The sequence below is a fragment of the Gossypium hirsutum genome, chromosome D03 (assembly GCF_007990345.1).
Source record: "Gossypium hirsutum isolate 1008001.06 chromosome D03, Gossypium_hirsutum_v2.1, whole genome shotgun sequence".
Classification (NCBI taxonomy): Eukaryota; Viridiplantae; Streptophyta; class Magnoliopsida; order Malvales; family Malvaceae; genus Gossypium; species Gossypium hirsutum.
Genome location: NC_053439.1, coordinates 7248289 through 7266546, shown reverse-complemented (window position 1 = coordinate 7266546; position 18258 = coordinate 7248289). Strand labels below are relative to the sequence as shown.

The 18258-nt window shown below is 28.9% G+C and overlaps 1 protein-coding gene and 1 long non-coding RNA gene across 2 annotated transcripts; one reads left to right on the top strand and one right to left on the bottom strand.

Moving 5' to 3' along the window:
• Positions 1 to 12345: 12345 nt before the first annotated feature.
• Positions 12346 to 16210, bottom strand: LOC107950591 (uncharacterized). The gene is made up of 4 exons (XR_005911128.1): positions 16017 to 16210; positions 14845 to 14947; positions 12801 to 12859; positions 12346 to 12682 (listed from the first exon to the last, which is right to left on the bottom strand). It is a non-coding gene; the product is annotated as an uncharacterized lncRNA (long non-coding RNA).
• A 1022-nt stretch (positions 16211 to 17232) lies between these two features.
• On the top strand, positions 17233 to 18037 carry LOC107950035 (protein MAIN-LIKE 2-like). Its single transcript, XM_016884782.1, has 2 exons — positions 17233 to 17286; positions 17396 to 18037. The coding sequence occupies exons 1-2, from the start codon at positions 17233 to 17235 to the stop codon at positions 18035 to 18037; spliced, it is 696 nt and encodes a 231-aa protein (XP_016740271.1).
• Positions 18038 to 18258: the final 221 nt, after the last annotated feature.

Below are 18258 nucleotides of genomic sequence, written 5' to 3'. Positions count from 1 at the left end.
GCTGCCTAGCAGCTTGGCTATCCATTTCTAAAATCACCTTTCGACAGCCAAGGTACCTTAGCCATCTGCCAGTCGAATCTCTTATAGCACTACCTGAAGTAGATAAACCGCCATCAGTGCTTACTTTCCAAGTATCATTTGGTGGAGGCCTCTAGTGTCACGGGGCTAGAGTTTTCTCTTGTGATCCGTGCGGCCTTAGGTGATCCGTTCGTCCAAGCTCGCCTAAGTCAACCTTAACTCAAGTGAGGATTCCTTAAGAACTCCTCCAAGGCACCAAATTGAAGAGCGGAAGCGATTTATGCCAAAAGAAGAACAACAAAGAACAACAAAGAACAATAGAAAGAACGCTCGCAAAGTGTTTGAGTAAATGCTCTCTACTCTCTTATTCACAAAGAATAATGAAACAATGAATGGAGTGAGTACAACTGAGGGGAGGCTCTCTATTTATAGTTGAGCTCCCCTAAAACCGACGGTCAAGATACAATTAATCGACGGACAAGATTAACCATATCCCTTTATTTTAGGGATTTACAAGATATGTCATATCAAATCTAATCTAATCTTTACAATATATGATTCACACTATCTTCTAAGATTAGTTATCATATTAGCCTAAGTTGTCATCTCTTCGTTATCGGGCCTACCAGGCTTCAATCTGACAGGCTTCTCCAATATCTCTTTGAATCGGGCCAATTCTCGCGGGCCAAATGATCCACATCTGAGTAATAGACCCCTATTGGATGCATTTGGTGCGATGGTCACGGGCTTTGAACTGCGGCCGGTGACACTAGGATACTGTCTGCCATTCCCTAACAATGTTGGAACTGCAAAAAGCCATAAACATTTGCAAAGTATAAATAATCTCAGAGCGCATCCTAAAACTTCTGCCAAGTAAACACTATTTCTACAAAATTGTCGTTTAAGACAAGATTATTCCTCCGCAACCATAGATTCCGGCATATTACTCCAAAAAGGATGTCCTAATCGACAGTATCAACAGCAAAATGATCTGGTCTACATAAATTATATGAAGCCATTCCTTAATATCCAGGCAAAGACAGCCATGAAGCATCCTCGCAAAATATGGCTACTATCTTCCGAGAAGTGCCCAAAGAGCAGGAAGTCATATGTCTTCGAACTCTTTTGGCATTAGTCTGATTTTTTTGCCTAGATCTTAAGGAATGGCTTCATGTTTTATGTAAGCATCTTGCTCAAGCTATCATGAAACATTAGGTTGATCTTCTTCTTTTTAAAGAAATTTTATACTTTTTTTAAATTTTTAGATGATATTTTAGAATATCAACAAATTGACAAGATGTATATATGTTAAAAGGCCAAATTTGTTTTTTTTTTAAGAATTAAAATTAAAATAATAAAATATATAATTATCAATGACTAAATTTATTATTATTAATAAAAAATATTAATACATGGTTTTCGAAATGAAGAATAAGTATGTAGTATATCTAAATATAATTGATTACAATTTTTATCAATTTTCTCTCTTGGAAAATATTCTACAGGTAAGTATGTAGTATATCTAAAGATGGAAGAATGATGTGAGACACTGTTTGACACTTGAAAATATTCTACGATAATTGATTACACATTTTTATCATTTGTCTAAACTTGCCCTTTTCTTTCACACATATTTGCCAAATTAATATTATTGTTAGAAGGCAAGACTTTGCTGAATTGGATCTAACACTCCTTTAATTCCCTTCCATACCCAAACCACTGTAAACACAACCACCAATGTTCATAAACAAATTAACTTCTATCTTCCTTTTTCATCTCTACGTTAAGTTTCCACTTCTTATGAATTTAAGTCGATTTAATAAAAAAATGATTTTTTTTCTTAAAAACTGTTTTTAATTAACTTTTTTTATTAGTAAAGAAACCATTTACGTCATTTAATTTTTATATTAAAAATATAATTATTTTAATAAATAAATATCAAATTTTCAGCAAAAATCTAAATAAATCATTATTATTTAATATAATTAAAATTATATAAAAAGAAATTTTGAAGCCCTTGCAGATTCACGGGCAAAATATTTGATATAAAAATACATATATAATTTTTTTAAGTTGTAGGATTATTAGCAAGATTTTCTTAATGAAAATTCACTTATGCATTTGTCTCCGAAAAATAACAATTTAATTTAATTTTTATTAATACAAAATTCTTATAATTTTAACTTGTCTCTTTAATACGGTTTATTGGGAGATGATGTGTAATTAACATTGAATCAATCAACCATTTTAATATGGTCTAATCGGAAACAAAAACGGAAAATACTATAAAAATCAAAGAAAACATTTGCTTCAACTCAATAAAGGTGATGCCTTTGTTCCGTTTGGGATACATGCTTCAAGTCTACTCACCGTCGAAAATATGTATAACAGATGGCTCAAAGTCAATGTAATCCATGACGTGGGACTTTCAATGTCAAAGTTGACATTGATGGCATTCAAAGATATGAAGAGTCTGATGATGAAAGAACCAATCATTACTTCAAATTTGGAGTCTGTATGGAATCGGGATTTTCACGAGGAATGAATGCTTGCCACCACCACCACTAATAATGATATTGCCAAAAAAGGCAGCTCATCTTGTATTAATTTACATATGCGAACAATTACATAATAAAATAAATTATTATATAATATCCATAAATGAAGAATTTAAATAATTTGAATTAAATCCACACATGATAGAGATTAACATACGACAATTGCGTAACTATTAATATGATTATAAGCTTTAACTTCAAAATTAGTTTGTTTCATAATATTTTTAATACAACTTTCTTAGCACGGAACTTTTTTTATTATAAGCAAAAATATATTTAATATATGTAAAAACATTATTGGTTGATATAACATTTTTGTTATTTTGAACATCTAAAACATTTTAATTTTGTTAGGATTACATTTTAAATTAAACATTTTATTGAATCTAATTAATAATTTTAAAATTTATATTTACATATAAATATTTAAAATTTATATTTACGTATAAATATATTTATAATAACGTTATTGAGACTTATTTGCATGTATATATAATATATAATTTATTAAAAACTAGACTATCTTTATATTTGTCAAAATTTTAAAATGATACATTGAAAGACACTAGGACCAGTACATACTAGTACTACGACAAAGACAATACCCTCATTGATACGGTACTTAATACCTTGTTTTGAAGGCAGAGTGAATCAATAGAGAAAAAAATTCCCTTGTTTTTATGAATATTGAAATTTGAAATTTTGAAGTTTAAAATTCAAAATTTATCATTTATGAAATTAAATTTGAATTTGCTTAAATTTTATTTTATTTATTAGACATCTAAACAAAATATTTGGATTTGATAATCCAAGTCTTTTTTTTTTAACCAAACCATCATGAAATTTTGAGGTACGTTCAGTTTAAATCAGGAAATTTCGAGTTAGACTCATTTCATGTTATACAAAAGTTTTTTGTGTGGTCACAAGATATTTGTGAAAAGACACTAAAGCTATAACAAATGTCTTGAAACGGTTATCATAAATATAGTAATTAGCTCACAAATGAGTGTGCACAAGAATGTTCTAAACTCATTGGATGTTGCTTAGAGACTCAAAGTCCAATGCTTGTTTATGAATTTGGTGGTGAAAAAAACTCCAAAGATTAATGTTTGATGTTTGTGAGGGGCAACTTAAGCCATTAACATGGATGTCTAGAGTAAAGATTGTAATGGATATTGCTAAGCCAGTTATATACTGTAGATACTTATTTTTGGTTTTTAATGCTCCTGCCTATAGTAGTGTCAACAAATATTGTTCCTTGCAAAATCACTCTATGTTAAGAAGGTTGTGGAGCGAAACATAAGAAGGTTGGCAAAATTTTTAAGTTTGTTCCACTGTTGGGATGCCTTCGAGAGCATAGCTTGGAGGCTCAAATACAAATATTAATGTTAAGAATTCTGTTTCTTAACATTTCTCTAGAGCACAAGTATTTGTTGTCTTTCCCTCTTTTCGTGGACCAAATTGTGCATTTGCACTTAAGTTTGCAAGTAACACTCTCCTTACTAAAATGAGTTACTCGAGTGTAACTTCCATAAACTATCATTCATCCATTATTTTCATAATTCTCCCCCATTACCCACTACAAAAAATATGAATGTGATTTTATTCATTCTCATGACCCATTAATTCATAACACGTTCTTTTGAATTAATCCATATTTTTCCCACGTTTCATAAAACTGTGCACTTGCACTTAAGTTTGTAAGTAGCACTCTTCTTGCTAAAGTAAATTACATGAGTGTATCTTTCACTAAACTACTATTATATCCACTATTTTCATAACTTCTCTCCCATTACCATTGCCCACTACAAGTAACATGAATGTGATATCATTTATTCTCATTATCCAATAATTCATAACACGTTCTTATGAATTACTCCACATCTTTTCTACGTTCCATAAAAAATGTCACTTGTTTTATAATCGTTATTTGAGGTAATTTCCTTTCCAATGCCTATAAATAGAGGTTTGAATGTCTCATTTTGGGACTTTGCCAACTTAGCTCTCTAAAATTCTCTTTGCAATTTTTTTTATATAATCACAACAACCATTGTAGCTTTCATCATTCTCAGCCCCTTATCGCGTCCAACACCACCACACTTATTACTCAGAGTTTGCTCTAATATTTCTCTCCGCCATCTCTTTACGACTACTCGTTTTACTAAATTGTAACGTCTGCTCACCTTACCAAATGAACCCTCTAAAACATATCTCCATACTATTGGTAATGCAAAAGAAAAGGGTTAGGCATTAGATTCTAAAAAGGTTTATATATAGACTTGCCTCCTTCCCTCATTGAGTAATTGGAGCTTGATAACTCTTCATGCTTTTAGACCTAACTAATTGACTATACTTATGACATTCCATTTGTAATTTTCATTGCATTACATTAAAAAGATTGGACTGTGCTTAAATGTGACTGAAAGGTTCGGATGTAAAAAATAGGAGAAGATAATTTTGGATTGTTTTACTTAATGTAGCAGCTGAGCAGAGGCGGAAAGTGGAAGATCGAAAGATATGCGAATTTTAGACTAGGAAACTTAAGTTGTCAACTTGATTAACTATACTAAATTGTAACGTCTGCTTTGTCCAAACCTGTTATTAATCGAGGCCTTTTGCTCATATCAATAGTGGTAGATACCAATTATGTTGCTAAGCTTTGCTGATTTCTCTCTCTCCGTAGCCTTTCCGAAGGGAAAATCCCATGTCGTAGAAGATACAACCTCTAGGGTAGTTGGGTATATAGCACCTGAAGTTTTGGAATTCAAAATAAATGAAAGAGCCAACCAGTTAACCGAAATTGTGGATCAAAGTAGTTCGAGCAAAGGTATCAATGGTGATGAGTTGGTAAGTTTGGCGAAGATTGCACTTTGTTGTACACAAGAAAATCCCGAGAATCGACCGATGATAACTGATGTTGCAAAACAGCTAAGGCAACTCAATAAAGATTGTAAGCTTTATTAGCTCAGTAGCTCCAATTATGGTGTGTGATACTTACACTGGCACTTGATCTTGGGTCCAGGGATGCCCTGCTCTGTAAAAGAAATGCTCGACTCACTGCAATCAACAAAAACCTTCTGCAGCTTTCAATATATTTATCCTCGGTATTTAGTTCATAGATATATGTGGATTATCAAATTAAAACTTTTCGCAACTACTATATATTCATGAATAGTTAGGTTGTTGACCATGTGGCACAAAGCTTCTGACACATTCACAATTATTGGTTTGAATTTTTAATTGCAATTTATTATTTATAATATTTCATATTACTTAATTTAAAAAAGGTCAAACTTTGTTTTAAAAAAATTAAGAATGTGTAAAATTATAAATATTTCTTTTATGAAATAACTTGGAAAATTTAAAAGCATTAAAATTATCTCCATAAATGCCAAATTAATATCTACTCAAACAACCCCATTATTAGTTTAATTTTTTTTAAATTAAAGAAAGAGTATATAATTCTCATTCTTCTTATTACCTTTTTTTTTCGAAATTTCTTTAAAAAATGTTTCTAAGAAAATAATGTAAACTATGCCTTTTTTTTTTTTACAATAGTTGAGTCTTCCTCATAATACACACCATATATATTATAAATAATAATATATAATTTTTCAAATACATAGTATGAAATTAATTCACATAATCAACGTGTACATCGCAAGGGTAAAAAAAACCACTATATATATATTACAATATTCTTTACACTCATGTTCACATTACAATTTTTTTTACGTACTTGTTTCCAATTTGGGTAAATTACTCTTTTACTTATTATTTTTTAAAATTTTTAAAGTTCTCCCATGACTTTTGTTTAAATTTATTTTATCTAGAATTTTTTATATGTTAAATATAAAATTGATTTTAAATAAGGAAAATTATTAGTATCAATAGAATTGTTAGACTCCACAAGCAGGTTAGGAGGTTGAAAAGTATAATAAAATATTTTTTTAAAAAAGACACATGATAATTTTTTAAGCTATTCGTGAAATAAAAAATATATATTACTAGTATACCAAATATTAACCCTTTAAATAAATTATCTCTTTATTTTAATATACTAATAATTGAATTAACTTTTAATGTTATAATATTAAAATTATGAGTTAGTATTTGGTAGGGGTGATATTCATTCGGTTCAATCAGATTTTTTAGATTTTTTGAACTGTCCATCATATTTGGTTCGGTTCTCTATTTTTCCATATTTTTTAGACTTATTTTTATAAAATGAGCTTTGTTTTATGGCTTTTGAATATTATTTGACAAAATTTTAAGGTTTTTTTCATAAATATTTCTAAAAATTAATAAAATTTCAACAACTTTTAAATCATTTTCAATATTTTAGATAATAAAATATTTATTTTTACATCATAAAAATTAAAATTAATTATATATTAAATAAAAAATAAAATTCAGTTCGGTTCGGTTTTAAGTAACCATGATTTTTGAACTTGCATTCCATAAATCATCCAAATACCTTGGTTTGGGTCGATTTTCGATTTGGGCAATTTTTTTCTCACTCCTATTATTTGGTACATTGGCAATATATTTTTTTATTCCACAAGCAACCTTAAAAAATTGACATGTGTCTCTCTTTTTTAAACATTTATTTTTTTAATTTTTATTATACTCTTATAGGACACTTGTTAACCCTTGACCCTGCTTGTGGGGTCTAAAAACTCTACTGATAATGTATCAAATATTTTCTCTAAAATTATTGATTATTAAATTGTTTAGCTTAAAACATGATTTTAAAAAGAAAGGCACATACTAATTGTTGAGGCAAGTTTTTGAAGTGGCTTGTTAAGTGTTAATCGAAAGTATCAACTTCCATTTTCCCTGTGAACAATTGATTAATTTTTCAAATTTGGAGTTCACATTTATTGTAACAAAATATTTGAATTTTAAATTATGTTGATATTGTGGATATATGAAAACTCAACTTTAAAGACCAATCAATTTAAACAAGTTATCCTTAGATATTGGATAGGCTCAAATCAAACAATTAAATCTCTTGGATTGCTGAAAACTAATCGGGGTTGCATTGAAGACTTCTTTGAAAAATGAATTTCTAATAGTTCACTTTACTTTAGTATTTATTAGTATTTAAGGGTTGGATTGTAATTGATCACTAGTATGTTAGCAAATCTCGAAAAACTTCAATATATTGTGAGACTTGTATAGGTTTTGTACAAGAGCATAAAAAATAATTTATTGTCTATTGAAGAACTTATTTGTGAGTGCCTTTGAAGAGTAAACTACTTGTGTTTATAGCTTAAATTCTGGGTCTTTTACCCAAATAATATTTTTAAAAAAATACCTAAATGGGTTGTTGCAAGAATTATGTACCAAAATGGTACATTTAAATGGGTGGAGGGTGGTGCATAGGTGGCACCACCCTGATTTTCTGACACAAATCAACATGAAAAAAATAATAATGGTGGAGGCATGTAGATAGGCGGCACCCAAGGTAAAATACGGGTCAAATGCGACGTATACGGTAAAAACTAGACCTGAAAATTGACCCGCTACCACTATAGGACAGCACACTGGGTCACGCCTAGGGAAAAGGCGGCACCTAGTGATGGAGGAGACGGCACAAGCGGTACTGGTGATGCCTCTGGTAGAGGCGGCACCACGGTGGCAGGCGCAGGCGATGGGACGGCTCATGCAGGATATTTGTTGTTATTGTGTGTTTGGGGACCTTATAATGGTCCCCAAGGTTCATTTTTGGCCGGTGAGTGAAAGGGAGAAAGAGAAGAAGAAAAAGAAGAAGAAAAGAAGAGAAGAAGAAGAAAGAGAAGGAGAGGGCGGGAAGGGAAGGGAAGGGAAAAAGAAAGAAAAAAAGAGAGGGAGAATAAAGAGAGGGAAGGAGAAAGAGAAGGAAAAAAATAAATAGAAAAGGAAAGGAGAGTTTGTTTTGTTGTTTAGGGAAGATTAGGGGCACGTTTGGTTCGCTGTAATGGAATAGAGGTGTAATGGAATAGAGGCGTAATAGTAATTCAATTGTTTGGTTGAATGTAATGGAATAGAGGCGTAATAGTATTCTTGTGTTTAGTTGAATGGAATGATGTTGTAATAGCATAAGGAAAAAAACTAAAATGACAAAAAAAATTTAGGTAGATGATTATTGTTATTGTTATTAAATTCTAATAAGATTATTAATATAAATAATAAATAATTTAATCATATTTTAACATAATTATTATTAAATATAATTTAATGAAAATATATAATTTAATAAAATTCTTACTATTAAATATTCTTATATGAATTTAATAAAATCATAATATATAATACTATAAAATATAATTTACATTAATTATTTTTAAATATAATTTAATAATAATATATAATTTAATAAAATTCTTAATATTAAATATTCTTAAATGAATTTACTAAAATCATAATATATAATACTATAAAATATAATTTGAAATAATTATTATTAAAAATATAGTTTAGTAAAAATATATAATTTAATAAAATTCTTAATATTAAATATTCTTAGAATTTACTAAAATCATAATATATAATACTATAAAATATAATTTAAATTAATTATTTTTAAATATAATTTAATTAAAATATATAGTTTAATAAAATTCTTAATATTAAATATTCTTAAATGAATTTACTAAAATCATAATATATAACACTATAAAATATAATTTAAAATAATTATTATTAAAAATATAATTTAGTAAAAATATATAATTTAATAAAATTCTTAATATTAAATATTCTTAGAATTTACTAAAATCATAATATATAATACTATAAAATATAATTTAAAATAATTATTATTAAATATAATTTAATAAAAATATATAATTTAATAAAATTCTTAATATTAAATATTCTTATATGAATTTACTATAATCATAATATATAATACTATAAAATATAATCTAAAATAATTATTATTAAATATAATTTAATAAAATTCTTAATATTAAATATTCTTAATATTAAATATTCTTATATGAATTTACTAAAATCATAATATATAATACTATAAAATATAATTTATAATCTACTTTATTATTTTTAAACCGGAATACATATTTAATGTGCTAAAATATCATTAGTGAAACAAATAATTTAATTATTCTACAATAAAAAAATTAGAAGTAATAAATAACTAGAGAATTATATTTTGCATAAACATAATATTCATATATTAACAAAAGGTTATATGAAATTCATGAAATTCTATGTCATAATCCATATGTTACATAGTTTTACAACATCAAAAAGTTAGAACATTGTAATGACATACCATCCCAAATATTACAAACAGAAAAAGTTAAGAAAATATCATCAACAGAACCATGATTTTTAATGGTCAGCAAGAAATCTTCTGACCCATTCCAACTGCACATCAGAAGGTAAACTAAAGAAAACGAGCATTTGAGTTGGATGATCTGGAATTTTGCTCAATGCTCGATAGCGCTCAGCCACAGTTAAACCTTCTATTTCACACAAGGTTGGATATAAATTTGTTGCTTTTTCATGGATGATCTGGAATTCTTCTAACTTTTGTTGAACTACCATATCAGAGGCAATACTCCTACTGATTTGTTCGCCAATGGCCCGCATGTTTTCCGCCAATAAAGTGGCAACATCATGAAATGAAGAAGAAAAATAATCACTTGCATCAGAATTCTTGGTTTCTATCTGGTTGCGGTTCCGTAGCAGAAACATCCATGTCATCCAAAGAGACATCAACTTCGCAGTCATAGAATTCGTTTCTTTCTTCATTAATATCTGTAGTAGGTACATCCTGAACATTTATTTCTTCAATAACATCAGCGGCTGTTTGAGCATCTTTCCAATTGCTCGATCTCTTGCGTATATGGCAGTAAGTTGGTCGTAGTAAGAGAAACTACGATGTCTGAATTGACCGGCTTCTTTATGACTCTATAAAAATGAGGAAATCATATTAGTTATAAGTTTGGCAGAAATAAGATAATAAAGACTTGAAATAATTCTTACATTTAAATAAGAGTTCCAAACCGCATCTTCAGCAACAACGAGCTGCCTATGCTCATCCCAACCAAACCGCTATTGTTTTGGCCATTAAGCATGTCATACACGATTGACCAATCCCTTTTTAGTAACCTAATCATCGATTCAATATTAGGTCTAGCCTTCAACATTGCATTGGGTAAAGCTTTTTCTAACATTTTTTCCAACTCGTTTAAATAACCGGCTTTGAACCCCGTATCAACATTAAAGGTTCCAACATTGTGCAAGTCCACCATACAGGAAACCAATGCTGCATCTTCTTCTGGAACCCATTTCCTTTTGGTTCCTTGAGAAGCTTGAGAAGAAACATTTGATTCTGAAACACCTGACATAATTATCTTAAGAAAAAAAACAAATTAAAATTAAGTTTAATATCATGAATCAAAAGGTGAACACTTTATAAAATTAAAATTAAGTTAAATATCATGAATCAAAAGCTCAACACTGTATAAAATTATAACACATGATGAATGAAAAGAAATTAAATTATAATTCAACAAGTTTAGTACAATACAAAAAACAATTCAAACACCAGCAAAGTTTCCCAAACTAGATACATAAAATCACATAAACAAATTAACTCAAACTCATTTTGTCCCTAAACCTAACTAATTTCTAGATGCTTGCCATTCATCGAACATTTGGTTGGCTAGTTCCATCCTCCAAGTAGCCCATGCATGCGATGGATAAATATTTATGATATTCGGTTCATCGTCATCTACCACATTACTAGGTAATCCTTTTCCCACCTCTGCTTCAATAGGATCAATACTCATATGGGTTCGAATAAAATTATGGAGCAAACAACATGCAATAATGATTCTATTGTGCACCCTTACAGGATAGAATGATGGACTCCTAAGTATTCCCCATCTAAGTTTTAATAACCCAAAGCATCTTTCAATAACATTACGTGCTAAGGCATGTTTCATATTAAAAAATTCTTGCAGAGTACTTGGTTGATAACCCTGATGCCACTCATTCAAATGATATCGTTGGCCTCTAAAAGGTGCAAGAAATCAGTACTTGGTTGATAACCCTGACGCCACTCATTCAAATGATATCGTTGGCCTCTAAAAGGTGCAAGAAATCCCTCACAATTTGTGTATCCAGCATCAACTAGATAATAACAACCTATAAAAAAAATTTTAAAATGATTAATTCCCCAAAAAAAGTTTGATCTTAATGAATAATTCAAAGTTCTCTAACCATCCACTTTACCATGAGGAACTTTTAGTCCATGTCTCATACTAATGGCATCTCGAAGAACCTGTCCATCAGCAACAGAACCTTCCCAACCAGGAAGAACATAAACAAATTGCATATCAGGTGTACAAACACTTAGCATATTTGTTGTTATGTCACCTTTTCGCGTTTGATATCTAGGTTTATCAACTGTTGGAACCCTAATCTTGATGTGGGTTCCATCAAGAGCACCTAAGCAATTTTATATCACATGTTATAAAACCTTGAGTTAGGATACTAAATTTAAATCTAAATCAACTAAATTATGTACAAGTTATATATAAAACTCAGTCCAATACCTTAAACCATTTCCACCTTGTGTCTGAAGAATTAGCTGTAATTGGCTCTGCCTTTTTAAATAACACATCTTATTAGCATATGACAACATTTAAAACACTATGAAATGATCTGCTAACAGTTTCCCCAGACCTATTAAACTGATGCTTGATAACTCGATTTTTAAGGTGATGGGAAATGATATGTAAAAACATTGTCACTTGCTCATCAACAAGCATGCTCCTTGACAACTTCAATCCCCCTAACGTTTGTAACATCTCACATAGTTTAAAAAAAGGCAAATCTATTCATCTTAACTTGTTCAATATAGGTCTCGCCACTAGCATATATAAGCCTTTTTACATCATCCCGTTTTGCATAAAAATCTAAAATATAGGACCTAATCCTTGGTCTATAAGTATGTAGGCTATGGCTGGCACCCAGTGTAAGTAAGAACCAACTCACAATTCTACAGATTTGCAACTATATTGTCAATGCAATATAAATTCTTTTACGCCTCACACTTTGTGCAATTAAAGGCAGACGAGCCATTACTGCAAGATATTAATGTGTTCCATATTGTCAAATCGTAGTAAAAGGGTCACATTTCTCCAATCATAATTTCAATAACAGTAAAATAAAATTAAATAATTTAATTGCCAAAGAACTTACAGTAATTGTGTGAATACAAGACGATCAACTGTGGGTGGAGGAAGCAATCAAACAAGCCACTTCAATAGGAAGCAATAACACACTATCAATGAAAAATGAACAATACAAATTTAGAATCTTTACGAAGCAAAAATTAGAAATTAAAATTATCTTTGCAACTTGAAAATCATTTCTTTATCAAATTAGTTGTCATGAACTAAAAGCACTTTAGGCCTCGATAATACAATCATAGATGGCATGCCTTAGTCTATTAACCGAAACCTTAAGTAAAAGTAGACTATCCTTGTGAGGTGAACAAATTTTGAAAATAGCAAGGAAGCAATTTGCATAAATTCTTCGTCTTCAAAATCTTTGATCATGTTATTATGTTGATACTTTGTAGGTATATGTATAATTGTGCTAAAATTAAAATTTCATCTATATATTGAATTAAAATTAAAATTATATTTATACAATTGCACCAAAATAACCTTTTTAAATCACATTCTACATTAAATTAAAATTTAATGTAATTTTAAGATTTATTTGAAATTTTGTTGTCACTAGCATTTAATATTCATTACAGTTAATTATGTACAAGCTTCTGTTAATTAAAACAATTAAAGACTTTATAATTATTAAATGGTATTTAATAATTAAATATATAATTTAATTATTTTTATTTTAATAAATTGGAATATTAAAAATAAAAAATATTAAAAATAAAAAAATTTAATTTAATTAATTTTTAATACATAATTTAATTAGTTTTATGCATTTAATTATTTTTATTTTAAAAATGCATTATTTAATAAATTGGAATATTAAAAATAAAAAATTTAATTTAATTTAATTTAATTAATTTTTAAATATATAATTTAATTAGTTTTATGCATTTAATTAATTTTATTTTAACAGATGCATTATTTAATAAATTGGAATATTAAAAATAAAAAATATTAAAAATAAAAAATTATAATTTAATTTAATTAATTTGTAAATATATAATTTAATTATTTTTATGCATTTAATTATTTTTATTTTAACAGATGCATTATTTAATAAATTGGAATATTAAAAATAAAAAAATAATATAATATAATTAATTTGTAAATATATAATTTAATTAGTTTTATGCATTTAATTAGTTTTATTTTAACAGATGCATTATTTAATAAATTGGAATATTAAAAATAAAAAATATCCAAACTTTACTTGAATTACAAAAATAAAAAAAATGCATTATTTAGTAAATTCAAAAACAATTGCATAAAACCAATCCATAACAATAAAATTAAAACTTGAATAATAATTGAAAAATAATAGTTAAAATTAAAAATAATAAAAATAAACTGTTTTGCACTAACTATTACAATAGTCACTCAAAACTGATTTGCACTAACTATTACAACCACCTTAGTCAACTAAACAAATAATCGAACAAGAAATGAAACAAACAAGCTAGTCGAAACACTAGTTGCGCATGTTGCTCTAACTCATATCTTTTTTTTGTGTGTGTGAATTGTCAATGTTTGCCATACATCCGAACAAGGGTATGGGAAAACATCAACTTAATATAGAAAAACATCAACTTAACAGAAACCAAAAATGAACCAAAACAATAGAGATAATCCATAAACAAAAACGGAAAACATCAACTTAATACAGAAAAACATGAACCAAAACATAAACCAAAACATGAACCAAAACATAAACCAAAACATGAACTTAATAGAAACATGAACATTATAACACATAAACCAAAACATGAACTTAACAGAAACTAAAACATGAACTTAACAGAAACCAAAACATGAACATTATAACACATGACCTTATTTATTTAATAGTTTTAATATATCATTTGCAACTTTTTTGGTTAATTTAGATTCCTGGTGCATGCATATATGAATCATACACAAAAAGTCAGAATCCAATACAGGGCGTACAAAGTTACACTTTTTTTTATTTCATTTTATACAATTGGATCCAACCTTCTTGTGTGGTATCTCAATTTTAAAAAAAATAATAATAAAATGAGATAATAATATGAATTACAACTTACCGTGTTTTATAGTTTGGACGAGAAAAGGCAGGACCTTCTTACATGCAATGTCACTAGTCAACAGGACTGGAATGCTCGCCTGTTTATCTTGGTGGAAATCAAACTATAAAACATAGTTAACATTTCTCAGCATAAAGTTTTATGTATCATCTTAGCATTGCTTTGCGTGATAAAGAACCAAAAATTTGGAAAAATAATTACAATCTAGCACGAAGAAATGGACCAAAGAAATAAAATTTTCACATCACAAGAAGAAGAGAAGAAAAAGATAAGGGAGACTCAGAACTCAAGAAAGAGAAAAACTTTTCAACTCTCAAGAGTCAAGCATGGCTCTCAAAAGATGTAAAACAGCTCAAATTCCCAAGATATCTCACTATCTCCCTCTACAAAAAATTGGCTTCTTTTCTCTGTTTTATCTCTTGCCATATAAAAAAATTGGAAATTTCACAGAGGAAAAAACACACTAATCATGCTATCTTCAAAGCGTGAGAGTGTTGTTTTAGTTTCAGACTCGAAAGACAAAGATGAGCACGTTCACTGTATTTCCCCTTATATTAAAATCACATTCTGCAGATTGACCAGCAAACACTCACTTACTCTCACAGCAAAGCACAACAAGGCAAAGACCAAATACATTAAAACCCAAAAAATAAAGAACAAAAAAAGTAAAAGGCTTCATCTTTTGTGCAAACAAATTTTAAATTAGTAGGCCTGGTTTGCAGGATTGGATCCTTGAAAGCCAGCAAGGTTTTATACAATCCAACGTTGCAGATCAATGCACATATAAGTATAATTCTTGACCCAGAACAATAGTCAAAATCACAAGCCATTCGGAAAATAATAGAATCAAACAAACATGCAATAGAATAAACAAATAATAGAACCACATTGAAAAATTTCATCTGTTCAATCGAACGTGCAATACAAAGAAAAGCCGAATGGAAAACGCTAGAAACGAATCAAAATTAGGAGAACAAAAACAAATATTCCAGATTTGAGAAAAAGCAAAATAGAATCAAAATCGATTTTACAGAAAAGAAAAGAAAAGAAAAACAGGAAAAGAGTGCGAGCATTTTTCGTTGTTGATAAAATGGAGAAAAGAAAAGAAACATGAGATGAAAAGAAGCGTACGAGAAGAAGAAGCAGAAATCGATGGAAGGGAAAAAAATTACCTTGCAATATGGAAGGGAAACTTCAGAGAGGATGAGGGCAGAAAACGGAAAAGAAAATTCGGAATTGGGGGGGAATCCCTAATCGGCGCTTAAACATCAGAATGGCTATTACAGCCAATATGGATAATAGGGGCGGAACACCCAACCAAACGCCCGTTTGGTGGTGGGCCCCGGGAATAGGGGGAATGCATACCGATTCCCCCTAACCAAACATACCGTAGGTGTTTAAAGAAAAGGTAATTTGTTTTGTTATAAATTAATGGATTAATGTTAATTTAATTTGTTTTTGTTGTTATTATTGTTGATTTAATTCGGATTTAATTTTTAATTTTATTTTTGTAAGGTATTATTTGGTTAAAAAAATCTATTAGGGTATGTTTGTATTTATTTTATATTTTTATTCATTCATAATTTAATTCTAATATTTATTGAAGTAAAAAAAACCTATTTATGTTATGTACAAAGAATGTTTTATTTTTTTATGTAATTTATTTATTATGTGTGTTTTAGGTTGATTAGATTTATTTTTTATGAAATTTATTTAGCATGTTATTTTGATTATTTTAATATTTTTTATATTTCATGTAGATAAAAGATGAGACCATTGATATGGAATTTAGAATTTATGAGATAAATTAGGAATTAGTTTATATGTTCTAATTTTTTAAGATTTTATAATTGAGAATAAGAGTTTATGTTTTTAAATTTTATTTTATGTTATTTATAAATATTATAAATGAAATTTCTTTTGAAGTTCTATGCAAAAAAAAAATTAGACAATAATTAAGTTGGCATGTTATTATATATATTATATTTTAAACCAATACATTTTACTTATTATCATTTTAAAATAATAATAAAGATATTTATATTTATTATGTATAGTTTACGTTATGTTTTTGTTATATTTTTTTTATTGGCATGTTATTTTTATTATTTTAATATAAATTTTTTGTTTTTTATGTAGGTAAAATATTAAACCATTGAGATGGAATTTGTGAATGAGACCATTGAGTTGGAGTTTGAGTTGGAATTTATAAGATATATTTATTTTGTTAATGTAGTATAGCAAAAAATATGATGTGGACAAAATTGTTTGGTATTTTTTTGTAATTAAAAGCAATCTATAAAATTTAGGTATTTTGATAAATATTTAAAACCCATCAAACTTTGAAATTAATAACCGAAATTTATTTTGAAAATTGCAGGTATCGCAATGGGTTCATTGATTAAGAACGATGGTCACATATCAAACACAGTTAATAATATGGTAATGTATTGTTATTTGTTAATCATGGGTTCCCTTAAAAAAAGATCTATATAATTTACGAAAATAAATTATGTTATTACAACTATTTTCTGTAATTTAATACTGTCAGGGCCCGTATCGCGCATTAAGGGGTCGGGTGAATGATTTAGGATATTCATTGGATGAACGACTAATGCCATACTTGGAGTTAGCTGGATTCGGGTCAATAGCACTGATCCGAACGTTTGATTTGTGGTACGATTTAATATCCAAATTAGTCAAGCGTTGGCGCCCGGTGACCCACGCTTTTCATTTGCAGTGTGGGGAGTCCACTGTCACTCTAGAGGATGTTGCATTGCAACTTGAGCTCCTAATCGACGGAAGTGCCGTAACAGGCATAAGTGCGATAGCTGAGCCGGTTTCCCTTTGTTATAGCCTACTAATAGTCTCGCCCGCTGATGCTGAGTTCAATTTTACGAGTTTGAAATTTTCATGGCTGAAAGCTAATTTTGAACATTTATCAATTAATGCCACTGAGCATGAGGTGATGTGTGCAGCTCGAGCGTACATTATGCATATTATAGGGGGTTTACTAATGCTGGATGCGAACAACAACAGGGTTCATTTGATGTATTTACCCTTATTATCTGATTTGCAGAATGTTCGCTCGTATAGTTGGGTTTCCGCAATTCTAGCTATATTGTATTATGAGCTTTTTCGGACGACAAAGCCTGATTCCGTAGACATAGGCGGATGCCTTCTATTGCTGTAACCATGGGCTCTTTATCGGATGTCATTCTTGGCATCTGTTAGGCACCAACCATACATATTTCCACTAGTGAACAGGTGATAAAATTTAACTTGTTATTAACTGACATTTTTTTCTAATGATATTATTCTAACGATACTATTCTAACATGGAATTTGTTTTCGTAAATGAAGTTTTTATCTGGATATCGGGAGGTCGTATACTGTTTCGAGATATAATCTGAT

What these genes read in the sequence shown, in the direction of transcription:
- LOC107950035 (XM_016884782.1), top strand. Translation starts at nt 17,233, where the DNA reads ATGGGTTCATTGATTAAGAACGATGGTCACATATCAAACACAGTTAAT. An exon ending in CAAACACAGTTAATAATATG is followed by an intron (nt 17,287 to 17,395) that starts GTAATGTATTGT and finishes TAATACTGTCAG; the next exon opens with GGCCCGTATCGCGCATTAAG.